A 12,832-nucleotide genomic window follows, 5' to 3' on the forward strand; every position below is an offset into this window, starting at 1 on the left:
AATGGATAAGAAAACAAAACACTTGCATATGCTGCCTACAAGAGACTAATTTCAGATTGAAAGACATACACAGATGGAAAGTAAAGGAATGGAAAAAGATATTTCATGAAAATGGAAAAAAAAAATCTGTGGTAGCAATACATATACCAGATAAAATAGATTTTAAAACAAAGGCTATAACAAGAGACAAAAAAGGACCCAGTAATCCCACTTCAGAGTAGTCATCCAAAGAAACCCAAAATGCTACTTCGAGGGGACATACTCATCCATATATTCATTGCAGCATTGTTTACAGTGGTCAAGATGTGGAGGCAGCCTGAATGTCCATCGACAGAAGAATTAATAAAGAGAAGGTGACACGTATATACAACGGAATATCACTCGGCCAGGGAAGGGAATAGGTTCTTGCCATCTCCAGCGGCATGGATAGACCTGGAGAGTATTGTATTGAGGGGAGCATGTCAGATAGAGAAAGACAGATGCAGTGTGATTTCGCTTATATGTGAAACTAAAGAACAGAACAAACAAACAAACAAAACAAAAACAGACTCATTGATCAGAGAACATTTTGATGGTTGCCAGATGGGAGGGGAGTTAGGGGTGTGAGTGAAAAAAGGGGAGGGGATTAAGAAGTACAAATTGGTTGTTACGGCCGGCCCACTGGCTCAGGCGGTTAGAGCTCCATGCTCCTAACTCCAAAGGTTGCCAGTTCGATTCCCACATGGGCCAGTGGGCTCTCAACCACAAGGTTGCCGGTTCAATTCCTCGAGTCCCGCAAGGGATGGTGGGCTATGCCCCCTACAACTAAGATTGAACACGGCACCTTGAGCTGAGCTGCCACTGAGCTCCCGGATGGCTCAGTTGGTTGGAGCGTCCTCTCAACCACAAGGTTGCCGGTTCGACTCCCGCAAGGGATGGTGGGCTGCGCCCCCTGCAACTAACAATGGCAACTGGACCTGGAGCTGAGCTGCGCCCTCCACAACTAAGACTGAAAGGACAACAACTTGACTTGGAAAAAAGTCCTGGAAGTACACACTGTTCCCCAATAAAGTCCTGTTCCCTTTCCCCCAATAAAATCTTTAAAAAAAAATTGGTTGTTATGCAGTAGTTATAGGGATGTAGGGCATAGCATAAGGAATATAGTCAATAATATTGTAATAACTAAGTATGGTGTCGGATGGGTACTAGATTTATTGGGGTGATAGATGGGAGGGGTTTGGGCGTAGGATGAAAAAGGTGAAGTATTAAGGCGTACAAACTGGCAGTTACAAAATAGTCATGGGGATGTAAAGTAAAGCATAGGGAACACAGTCAATGATATGGTAATAACTATGTATAGTGCCAGGTGGGTACTAAACTAGTCAGGGAGATCACTTCTTAAATTATATAAATGTCTAATCATATGCTGTATACCTGAAATTAATATAAAATAATATTGAAAAAAATAAATAACAGAAAAAAATAAATTGTTCTGTGTGGTTCTGGGTCACAGCCAAGTGCCAAAAGAGTTAAGTTAGAAGTGGTAGATTTCAGCTCAGTCTTTGGATAAATTTTCCCTCACTAAGGAAATGCCCTCTCAGGAAGTATGAGTTCTCCGTCACTGTATGGCTTCAAGGCCTGGTCAGCTCCCAGGAAGCCGAGTGTCAGGCCTGAGGTTGGCATGAGTTCCCTTTCCTTCTCTGAGGTTCTGGGGGTCCTGGCACCCTCTCCGTGCCCTAATCCCCAGCCCTGGTCCCTGGTCCCTGGCCCAGCAGATGCTCATCCCGTACCTCTGAAGTCACCTCTCGAAAAGCACCTTCTTCAGTGCCTACACACACTGGGAAGGCCTATGATGCTCTGGGTTTGTTCGGCCTCCACCAGAGCACAGAGCACAGAGCCTCACAGCCCTCCTTGTTCCGTCTTCTCACCGAGGGATTCTCGAGCTCACACGCATATAATCCTTAAGCCCTCCGAGGCCAGCTCTCTCTGTTCAAGGTTTGGGTTTCGGAGTTGCTAGAGCATGCCCTCAGAAATGCCCCTGATGGGGGTGGTGTTAGCCCAGTCAAGGCAGATTTCCTACTTGAGGGCCACTGGTGGGTGCCGCCAGCACACTCTCTAGTGGCACCCAGAGTCGAAACAGGGGAGAGAAGCAGGAGCTGGCTCATGTGCAGCACTCTCTGGTTGTCACTGTGCACATGCTTACAGACTTTTCTCACTGTTACATAACTGAGGCATTTCCCCTCCTCATTTTATATCCTGGTGCCATCTGCCCTGCTTTTCATGCATCACTAACTCCGGCCTGGAGGTTAGATCTGGCTTGGCTGCCCGGCTCTATCCCCAAGTCTTGCGGTAGTCTATTTCCTTACGTGTAAAATGAAATACTAACCCCACCCTGCCTACCTGCCAGGGCCGCTTTGAGAATCAGGGGAGAGGAAGGGGTGGACTGACTGTGTAATGTGCCCAGAGTATACAGATGTGCCTGCTTGTTACCTGGCAGCCTGAGCCTGGTGCCACCGGAGCCGGGGAGCCTGGGCTTGCTCATATCTGCACCGGTACCAGAAGACATTTGCACAGCTTTGCAGAGCCGGGCCCTGTCTGACATACAGGAACTGAACAGGCCTCACAAATAGGGAGTCTTTGTGGGCCGCAGAGGCACAGCCCCAGCATTTTGCCGCAGGCAGGGCCAGGCCGGCCTGTCACCTGCTTACAGGCCTCTTGGCCCCAAGTGGCATGTTAAGCGCTTCATGTGCTCTATAACAAGGCACTGCCAGGAGCATCTTGCAAAAGAGCCCTCACCCAGCCTCCAGCCATCACCAGAGGGTTGGTGCCAGCTAAAGGCAGTAGACCATAGGTCCCCCACACAGAAGTACTACCTGGCTAAGTCCCAGGTGCAAGCTGAGCCTCGCCTGATCCCCTCCCAGCCCTGGGCTTTGCCAGCACGCTTCCCCTCCTCTTGCCTGAGGCACTGAGGGCCTGGACTGAGAGCCGCCTGCTGAAGGTCACACCACAGGGGTGGTAGAGAGGCACTGGCAGTAGGTGCTGGACTCTCTCCCTACCTCACAAGCCCTGGAGAAGATCAAATGAGACCAGGAATGCTTGGTTCCTGGCCCAGGGCCCTACTGACGAGTCCCTGCTGCTTGGGAGATAGGAACACACAGCAGAGGGCCCAGGCCAGCACTGCAGGAAGCATCCTCAAGCCTCACTGACCAGCAAATCATTCCAAGGGACGGATATTGGAGACAGTGCTCCTACCTAAGGCAGGGCCTGTGTTCCCAGCAGGACTAGATAGTGAGAGCTGGTGGCAGCCTCTGGGAGGCCTCCCCCTCCCCTAACCCCCATAAGAAGGAGCAGCTCTCTGTCGACAGACAAGCAGTGAGGGTCTAGCTGCCTTGTGACCCTGACCCACCTAGTTCCCAGGGCTGTTGGGGCCACAGGGTGAGGTGATGGTGAACAGCAGCACTCAGGAGACTTCCACACTGGCACTGGGTCTGCCCAGATCTACTGTGATGCTAGATGAGTCACTTCCCCTCTTGGGTTTCAGTTATGTCATCTATAAAATGGGAAAAACAACCTCTGTTCTGCCCACCTCAGCTGGCTCTTATAAGGATCAAAACTAGACTCTGCACCCTGGGCGGTAAATGTGAGGTTTTAATTAGCATTGACATTATCTGGAGGGGAGATACTCTAGGCTTTTCAATCACCGGGATAAAAATGAAAAATCAGGGCAGCCTGTAGGACAGCCTAGCAACCCTGTCTTACATCTGGAGACCGCAGCAGACTTGGGTGCAACTTCTCCGGTGTTTAATTTACTACTGGTTCTGGTCCATAGTGAGTGACCATGTCCCCTTCTTGCTTGTTCCCAGCTATCCATGCACACAAGTAACAAGTGTTGCATTCATTTTCCTTTGATAAAATTAAGCATGACAACAAAATCTCCCAAGATGTAAAAATGTGATTCTGAAAGGCAAACTCTGTGATACAAAAGGATATTATTGTTATGTAAACACGATGGCCATCAAATGTCCTTCTCTGGGCCCTGGGGGGGCAGAAGGGGGAGGGTTCAGCCCTGCCTGCCCACCGGTCATCTCCGCAGGCCCTTTCAGCCTCACCCTGCGAAGGGAGCTGGTACAGGGCACCCCTTACTGAAGAGAGGAAACAAAGGCCAAAAAGATAGGATAAATTTACTCCTTGTGAGGTCCCCCCCCCTTTTCCTTGGCACTGCCTGAGCCCCTTGGCCAGTTCCAGCGGCCCAGTTTCCTACTGTATGCCTTCTAGCACCAGGCTCCACGTTTAAGCCAGGCAGCTACTAGAGCAGCAGAAACGCTGTCTCTAAAGGGCCTTGTGTCTTAGCGCCCAGACGGTTTCCAAGGTGGGGAGTCAGGCACCCTTTGAGAGACCTCAGGCTTGGGCGGAAGCTCGCATCAGCTCCGGCGGCGGCAGGGCGCCCTCTGGCGGCAGCCTGGCCCTTCCAGGGAGGGACAGAAGTGCTACATAGTTTGATCTGTGGGGCTGGCACTCAGGACCCTGTCCTAGGCCTGCAGCCACCCGGAGGAGAGATTTTGGTCCTGGGCAATTTCAAGGACGGCAACCTTCAAATCCAAACCCAAGAAGTGGTGACACAGACTCTGCCTATCAGTGACCTGGCTTCTTAATTAAAAATAAGGTCACAGCAGGAATGCAAGCCACCAATGAAGGCAAGCCATCAACGAAGGCTATCGTGAGCCCTACAGAACAGGAGTGGTGGTGGTGGTGGTGGTGTGTGCCTTTGCACCACAACTCTTGCCAAGGACGCCCCATTAACAAGCGTCCCGCCTCAGGCAAAACTAAGCAGACACAAACCAGAACCAAATCACCCTCTTAGCCAAAGAGCACCTCCACAAATCTGTCCTAAGTCTTAGGAGAGGTTGGAGAAATCTCAAATGGAAATATGCAGAATGCCCCAGCCCCATCCACAGGTCAGTTCAGAATTGCCACACCAGCACCATGGATATGCAAAGAGGTACACAGGGTACAGAAGGCTCAGGCAATGTCACAGAGCTCTGAGGGGTCTCCAGAGCAGCCCTGGATGGAATATAAAACATAAAGTGTTTCTACAGCAGTGGCAGGAACACACGACTCGAGCCATTTATAAGCAATAAAAGGATTATTCACGTATCCTCTTTGGGTTGCAAATTGTGCACAAAAGAAAAAAAAATATCTTTACCCATGAAGCTGGATTAAGGATCAAAGGAGATAAATTTTTTGAATTGATGTTTTGGCTTAAAATGTAAAGGATTTGGATTCTATTTTATAATAAATCTGTTTTTAATATAGAGATGTTTCCTCAAAATCTTTGCATGAAATCAATTCCAGAAAGACAGCTGCACCATGTTTGCCCTGAGGTGTCGGGGTCTGTGCACCACCCCGCACCCCGAATGAGAAGGCCCGAGCCACTCACTGCACACAGGTTGGGCTGGGCTGCTCCCTCTGCTTAATGTTAACACCGGTAGGCGGTCTTCCGTGGGATGGTATATAATCCACAAGTGGGTTATCAAGAGGTGACCTCCTTCCTCCCTCACCCTCTTCCTGCCCACCAGGGCTTCCCACAGAGGCCAGCTGGAAACTCTTCACTGTATGTAGATCCTGTCAGAGATTGCTCCGGGCAGATGAGTCATGACCTGCATTCGCAGCCACCAGTAGTAATCCATGGGGTGGTAGCGGGTGTAGGGGGTGGCAGCCGTCAGGGCGTGGGTGACAGCGTTGATGACGGGGGACGTGTCCGTGGAGCCACTGTTGCAGTAGGTCTCCATGGTGGCGATCTTCTCATCAAAGTACTTCCTGCCATAGTCCTTGCGCACCACCTCAGGCAGCTCGTCCCACATCTTGTTGGCGATGGCCTGGATGCGCTCGGGGGTGTACAGGCTGGTGGCAGCAATGAAGTTGCCAGGTTCCACCACACTGACCTTCACGCCAAGAGGGTGCATCTCATAGCGCAGGCAATCAGAGAAAGCCTCCACCCCAAACTTGGTGATGCAATACGGGGAGCGGGCTGGGTTGGCCATGCGGCCCAGCATGCTGCTGATGTTGACAACGCGGCCTATGGAGGAAGAAAGCAAGGCCCTGCTCAGGAGGCTCTGTCTGGGGCACAGGGCCTGGGGCCTCAGAAGCCTGGCTAGAACCTGGCCTCCTGGCCCCGGACTTGTTTTACTTCCTGCCAGACTGGGGCCCAGCCTTCTGAACCACCCAGGGTCAGCTAGCCTTCTCATTGGTAGTCAAGGCCAGCTCAGGCCCACCCATCAGCATCGGCGTCCCCAATATTTCCTGGGTAAGCAGTTGTGCCAGGCAGGACAGGGGAGGAAGAAGGAGTGAGAAGCAGGCCTGCATACCAGGAGGACACAGTCTAATGCACAGCACACAACTAAGCTGTGTCTCGTCCACATTCTCCCACTGCATTTTTACCCCAAACTCTAATCATCTGGCAGCACCCTGTCTGCAAGCGGGCAGGGGTAGGGCAGAGTTCTGAACTTGATTTCAGGGCGAGAACATGTGGGCAGTGTCTGGGGCACTGGGAGAGAGTGGTGACTACAGAGGCCCTCCCACAGGCCCAGCTTGGGGGTGCTAACAGCTACCACAGCTTCTCCCAGCCCTGGGGGTGGTGGGTAGAGGGGAAGCCCATCCAGACAGCCAGGCAGAGCAGAGATCTGCTTGCCCTGGTTGTGCACCCAGAAAGTGAAGGCACAGCCACATCCTGGGCACTGTGGGCACCTTTCAGAAACCTCTAAGTTGCTGAAGGGTTGAGGTTTTCTTCTAAAGTCTACAATGCTCTCTGGGTTCATCGTGTTATTTCTGGGAACTTGGGAGAGGTCATATGGATCTTCCCCTTTTTGCCATAATTGTTTGCTGTTTTAGGGAGAAAAATGTGTGTCAATGACTACTTAGGTGGTTTGCATATATGTGCTACCTAACATGGTTTGGGTCTTTTGTCTGTTTTCCTAATTTCTAATCTTGATTATTCCTTTTTTTTTTTTTAACTTACTGCCACAAGGATCTCATTTGTCAGCTATGCAGAGTAACCCATAGAACGGATTTACCAAAATTAACTTAACCACACCCCTGCTGATACCGTGATATGTACACAGAGCTCTGTACACAAGGGTGGTTATTTCTTTAGATTCAATTCCCAGAGTAGGAACCTGTAATAGTTTAGCCTTTGCTGCACAGACGGCTGACCTCTTACCTGCTTTACTTTCTGCAAACCATACTTCTGTTTCCGCCCCGCCGGCCACCGCACCCCCACTCACCAGCACCCACAGGCCCAGCATGGCCCCCGGGAGTCATGTGCCCAGCCTCCCTGGACTGTGGCCATGGATGTTGGCTCTGCTGAGACCTATTTCCATTCTGAGCAAAAATAAAAAGGTGGGGCAGATGGGGGGGCAGGAGGAAGGCCCCTTTCCAACTCACCTTTGGCCCTTCGGATGAGGGGGAGAAAGGATTTTGTCATCCGCACTGTGCCCCAGAGGTTCACTTCTGCCACCTCCTTGTAGGTCTCCATGCTGGTGAACTCCACCTCCCCAAATGTTGAGATGCCCGCGTTGTTAACCAGGCCCCACATGCCTGGACAGGAGGGGACAGAATGGAGGTCACCACGTGGGCTCCATCACCCATCAGCCTGCAGGCCACTCCCCTCCCTACTTTCATCCCTTTACCCCAGGACTTGCCAGCTTCTTACTCAAGGAGTTGCCAAGAATAATAGGTGATTGAGAGGCCTAAAGTGCTGGCTGTGACCTTCCCTTAAGCCTAGATTGTCTAGTCCTTATCTTCATTCTGCCTTAATCGAGTGTCTGGGCCCATCATGACCCAGCCCTGCCAGCGCCCCGGCCTGGAGTCCCCCTCACCTTACTCACTTCCACTCTGTTCCTGCCAGTCTCATCACCACCCACTGCACCCAGGCACCAGTGTATTCATCCCTGCCTCTGAGCATTCACTTGCTTCCTCCTTCTTACCAGAAGCCAAGAGAATCTCAGGAGTCTTTCAGGCCAAGCCCTCTCTGGAGGACCAGAAGGGGGACCCAGTGCCGAAAGGCACACAGCAAGTTAGAGGCTCAGCCAAGCCTCGATCTCGGGTTGGACCCCCTCCCCTGTCCTGCTCCACCCCGAGACCCACCTAACAATACTCCATGCTCTGACCTCTCTCTTCTCTGAACATGCATTGCTGCTTGTTATCATGTGACCCTGTTCATAAACATCATATATATATATGGTCTGGTATATATATATGTGTATATATACCTGGTCTTTGCAAATAGAGACCACCTCTCAGCCCTGTGTGGTCCCCCGGGACTGAGTACGGGATTGGAGCAAATGTACACTCTCCAAGTACACTTGGGTTGACTGTTTCCAGCAAGACCAGCAAAGGGACAGCTGGCTTTTACAGACACAGAATGTTGGTGCTGGAAGGCTCCTTAGAGTCCACTTAGTCTGAGTACTAATCTCACATATGGAGGGATATGGAGGCCCTCAGGGGAAAGGACTGGCTTCGTTGTGCCCAGGAAGTCAGAAGCAGAGCTAAACGGGGAAATGCCAATAAAGAGGCAGCCATGTTTTGCAGAGCCCTTTTTGAGTTGTTTTTTGGGGTGTAAGGACTGGATGGGCTGGAGCCGCAGAACAGAGTGGGGCCCTGCCTCTTCCCTCAGGGTTTAGTCTCCTGTGGCCTTGAAAGCCCTGTGCTCCTTTCCAAATTGCAGCCTCAGGGCAGGGCTGCCCTCCTGGGGGCTGTCCCCTTGCCCATGGGAACTCTGGTCCTGCTTGCTTTCTGAGTTAATCATGGAGTTTGTATAAATGACACAGTACCGTGTTTCTCTGAAAATAAGACCTAGCCGGACCATCGGCTCTAATGCGTTTTTTGGAGCAAAAATTAATATAAGACCTGGTCTTATTTTAGTATAAGACCGGGTCTTTATAATATAATAAATATAATAAAACATAACATAACATAATATAAAATACTGGGTATAACATAATACCAGGTCTTATGTTAATTTTTGCTCCAAAAGACACATTAGAGCTAATGGTCTAGCTAGGTCTTAGTTTCGGGGAAACACGATAATTGGTCTCTAGCTGCTTCCCTTCGATGATACCCAAATTAAAGCTTTGTCAACTGACCTCTGATGCCTTCTCCTTCAATTATGGAAAATTAAGGACATTTATTAGGGAAAGGAAATTGCTGGTTAACAAAGTGCTCGTGAAGCTCTCCCACTCCCCAAACTGAAGCCTCAGCTCTCAGCTCACTGGTGACCTTGCATTGCTGCAGGCGTTACAACCCGCCACAGCTGCCACCCCTCCCCTTCCCCACTGCTGCAGACTTCCCACAGCCATTCCCCTCTCTTCTTCCCAGAAGGCCTCTAGCCACTTGCCAAGGCTGACACTTCACCCTCCACCTTCCAGATGGGAAGCTATCAATCCTCTCTCTTTTATGCAACTTCATCTCTTCCATTGCTCCGTCTCCTTCCCTTCGACGTTAAGCACACGAGGTGCTTAATAAAGGTTTGCTGGGTGAATTCAAACACCATGTGTCCACATCCTAAAGAATCTTCTCTTAACCATGCTACCGTGTGCTTCCCTTCCCTCTGCAGCCAGGCTTCTGAGAACACAAGCTCCACTTTCCAGTTTCCCATTTCCCTATCACTCGGTCCCAGCCCTAGCGGGGCTCCAGGGTATCTAGAGAGCACATGCTAAGGATGCTGCCGGTCTTCTCTCGCCTCAACTTCGCCAAATCGGAGCACCACTCATGGCTCCTGGCGCTCACCCCTCCCCCGGCATTATTAATACCTGAGCATCTCCTCCACCCTCCCTACCACCTTTCTTCTACCTGCCCCACTAGATACAGGTGTCCTCCAATGTCCACCTTCTTTCAAATTATACTCAGTGTTTAGGCAGCCTCATTTTCCTTATGTTCATGGAACTTTCCAGGTGTTTTGTGTTTGATTCATATGGGACAGTATCACACCACTTAAAATACATGCATTTTCTATTTACAAATTAATTACATCTGACACTGACATCCAGGAAAGTTTAATTGAACTTGGCCTATGAAAACACACTGCCCCTGGATGATAGCTTGGCGGATTTGGTCAGTAGTAAATGGATGAGAGCTGTGCTCCTGCAGCAGGCCCCCCCACTGCCACCTCTGTGTGAGGGTTTCCATGTACCCCTCGCAGTTATGACTCTCTCCTAACCCCAGTCTCCTCCTGATGGTCACTTTTACCTGCATGTCCCACAGGTCCCCAACTCACCCTAACCACACCAACACATCAAGTTCCCAGCTGCCCAACCCTGCCCTCCTCCATGTTAATAGTTTCACTTTCTTTGTTGACTCCCCAGCTCCTTCACTTCTCTCCCTTCTAATGAGTTCTGTTAACATTACTGATAAGATCAAAAGGACATCTGCTAGGCCCTGAACCAAACATTTTACATCTATTAATTCACCTGATCCTCACAACCAACCTATAAAGTAGATATTAAATTGTCCCATATCTGGATGAGGCTCAGAGAGGTTAAGTGCCTTGCTCAATGTCACCCAGCTAACAAGCAGACAGAACGGAATTTGAACCCAGGTCAGTGTGAGGACAAAGCCTCATGCTAACCCTGTGCTGCTGTTGTCTTTCTTTGCAATATCTCTAGAATGGGTGTTTTCTTTCCTGTTTCCACAGCATTAGTTTGGGTCCTCGTTACCTCCCTCCTGTATTACTGGACACGCTCTCCCAGGTCTCCCTGTCTCAGGCTGTCTCCTCCGCCTCCATCCTTAGCCAGAGTCTCCTCAGTCAGTTACTTTCTGCCCAATGGTTCCCTTCCTTAAAGGGGTATGTGAAGCCACCTTTTCCAGGTTTCTCACCCACTCCTGCTCAGGTACTCTGCCTTCTTGAAGCCTGGACAGCCTGCCACTCCTCTAACATGGCAGCCCCTCTTGTCTCTGCATTTCTGGTATCTGCTCAACATCCCCACCCCTCATCCTGAGAGCAGCTTTTTGTTGAAATACTATCCTTGCTCCTTCAGCAGTTAGATCCAGGTGAGCATTACACGGCTGTCAAAGCACCTCTCCCACTTCACACATGGGCAAGCTGAGGCCCACATAAGTGAAGGTGCAATCCAAAGGTCACAATTCTAGTAAGAGGTGAAGCTCAGAGTGAATCCAGTCTTCTCACTCCCAGCCCGAGGGTGTCCCAGATACGTAGTAGGGTCTTCCCTGCTCATGGCATAATGTCCCCAGTGCTATAATGGTTCCTCACAGGTCCTGCCATAAAGCCACCAACTTCCATTTGGTCGTGTCCAACTGCAAACTCCTCCTTCTGGTGCTCAGTACACTACCAACTACACAGCAAGTACTCAGTAAATGTTTACTGACTGTAAGAGAAGTAGTTTCAAGCTCAGACGAATGCCCACAGTCTGTCAGTTGGCCACTCACTCGACCTTTCCCTGGGGTAGAAGTGGGGAGTGCTGGTCACAGACCCCAGGTGTCCAGTCCACTGGGGAGAAAAGGGCTGGTGGCAGATGGCTCACCTGCTCTAATCAGACAATCCTCTTCATCTCACCCCCTGTGGCTGGCTCCCCTGGCTTTGGCAGCAACTGCTCCACAGAACCAGGGTGAAACGGACCAAACTTGCGATCAAAATGTACCCTGAACTTCTCTCCTGGGAGCTTCCTGCCTGGGAATTGAGTGAGAAGCGGCCATTCGCTTAGAAATAGTTGGAAAGCTCTGGGAGGGCGCCAGCTGGAGTTCAAAGACAGCACAGGCAGAGAAGGGCAGAATTCCAGCTGCTTTACCAGGCAAAGACAGCCCGGGGAAGGGGCGGGACCTCAGGGAGGAAGGCAGGGGAGGGCAAGGGGAGACCTGCACAACCACATATCAAACAGATTTATTTTCTTTTGCAGACCTAAAAACCTTCAGATATTTTTCCAAAAAATGAAGTATTGGATAACTAAGGTCATGGTGAGTGGTTTATCAACCCTCGCCAGAATACATCATGAGAAAAAAGCATCAGGAAAAGGTTAACACATCAAGGGTGGTACTGGGCTGGGGTTTGAGCACCATCCAAGGGCAGGGGTGTTGAGTGCCTTCCCCTAGTGCCTCGGGGTTCACTCCGCCTTGCCAGTTAGGCTAACAGGTCAGACCAGTCCAGGGAACGGAGCGGTTCTGCCTTGCTGGCAGGGTACAAGAACCAGGGAGCCAAGCAGCCCCCAGCCCTGTTGCAGCCCCATTCTGTGCTCAGAACTACAATGAGATTGCTTTCCACAGGCATTTTAAATCCCCCCAAACCCACAGGCTGTAATGAAGTGGCTTTATGGTGCTGACTGCAGCTGTTTTCCTGCCTGGTAGTTTATGAAGGCAACATCCCAGCTGCCAGGGCCGGCCCTGGGGTGGAGGGGGATTTAGCACCAGGAAGGGGGTGAAGCAGGCTGGTAATCATCCCAGTGGGACCCATCCTGACTTTTCTTAATGGAACAAGAGCCCTGGTCTGCCTGTTAATTACTAAACAGATGTTCCGGAATTCACAGGCCTGGCAATGGCCTGCTGTGGGGGAGGGGGTGGCAGTGGGCTGACAAGGTGACTCCTTAGTGACAGGCTGGCAGCCAGAGCAACAGCTTCTCTGATAGCTGCACAGCGCAGGAGCTTCTGAGGTGGCCGCTGAGGATGACAGCATCTCTACCTGATAAACGCTCAGCAGAGGGCCCAGCACAGGCCCCGGCCGCCCCACCCCCTTCCCTCCTGCCTGCCAGCCACTGAAGCTGCCACTCAGGAGAGCTGCCCGCACCCCATTCTGTGGGAAAGCAGAGCTGCATGAGGCACACCCTTTCTGCCTGGGATGGCAGGAAGCTCA

At 50.9% G+C, this 12,832-nt stretch overlaps 1 protein-coding gene across 7 annotated transcripts in view; it reads right to left on the reverse strand.

Annotated features, from left to right (window-relative positions):
* Positions 1-3,609: 3,609 nt before the first annotated feature.
* BDH1 (3-hydroxybutyrate dehydrogenase 1) overlaps positions 3,610-12,832 on the reverse strand; it is a 33,305-nt gene continuing 24,082 nt past the window's right edge. For 6 of the 7 annotated variants that reach the window (XM_081030331.1, XM_081030332.1, XM_081030336.1 and 3 more), the window contains 2 exons: positions 7,420-7,572; positions 3,953-6,055 (listed from right to left, as the gene is read on the reverse strand). In XM_081030331.1, coding sequence (XP_080886457.1) covers positions 5,586-6,055; positions 7,420-7,572 — 623 coding nt within the window. In that variant the 3' untranslated portion in view covers positions 3,953-5,585. Of the gene's footprint in view, positions 6,056-7,419; positions 7,573-12,832 lie in introns of all 7 variants that reach the window. The other variant, XM_081030330.1, reaches the window with a different exon arrangement.

Source organism: Rhinolophus hipposideros, assembly GCF_964194185.1.
Source record: "Rhinolophus hipposideros genome assembly, chromosome: 2".
Taxonomy (NCBI): Eukaryota; Metazoa; Chordata; class Mammalia; order Chiroptera; family Rhinolophidae; genus Rhinolophus; species Rhinolophus hipposideros.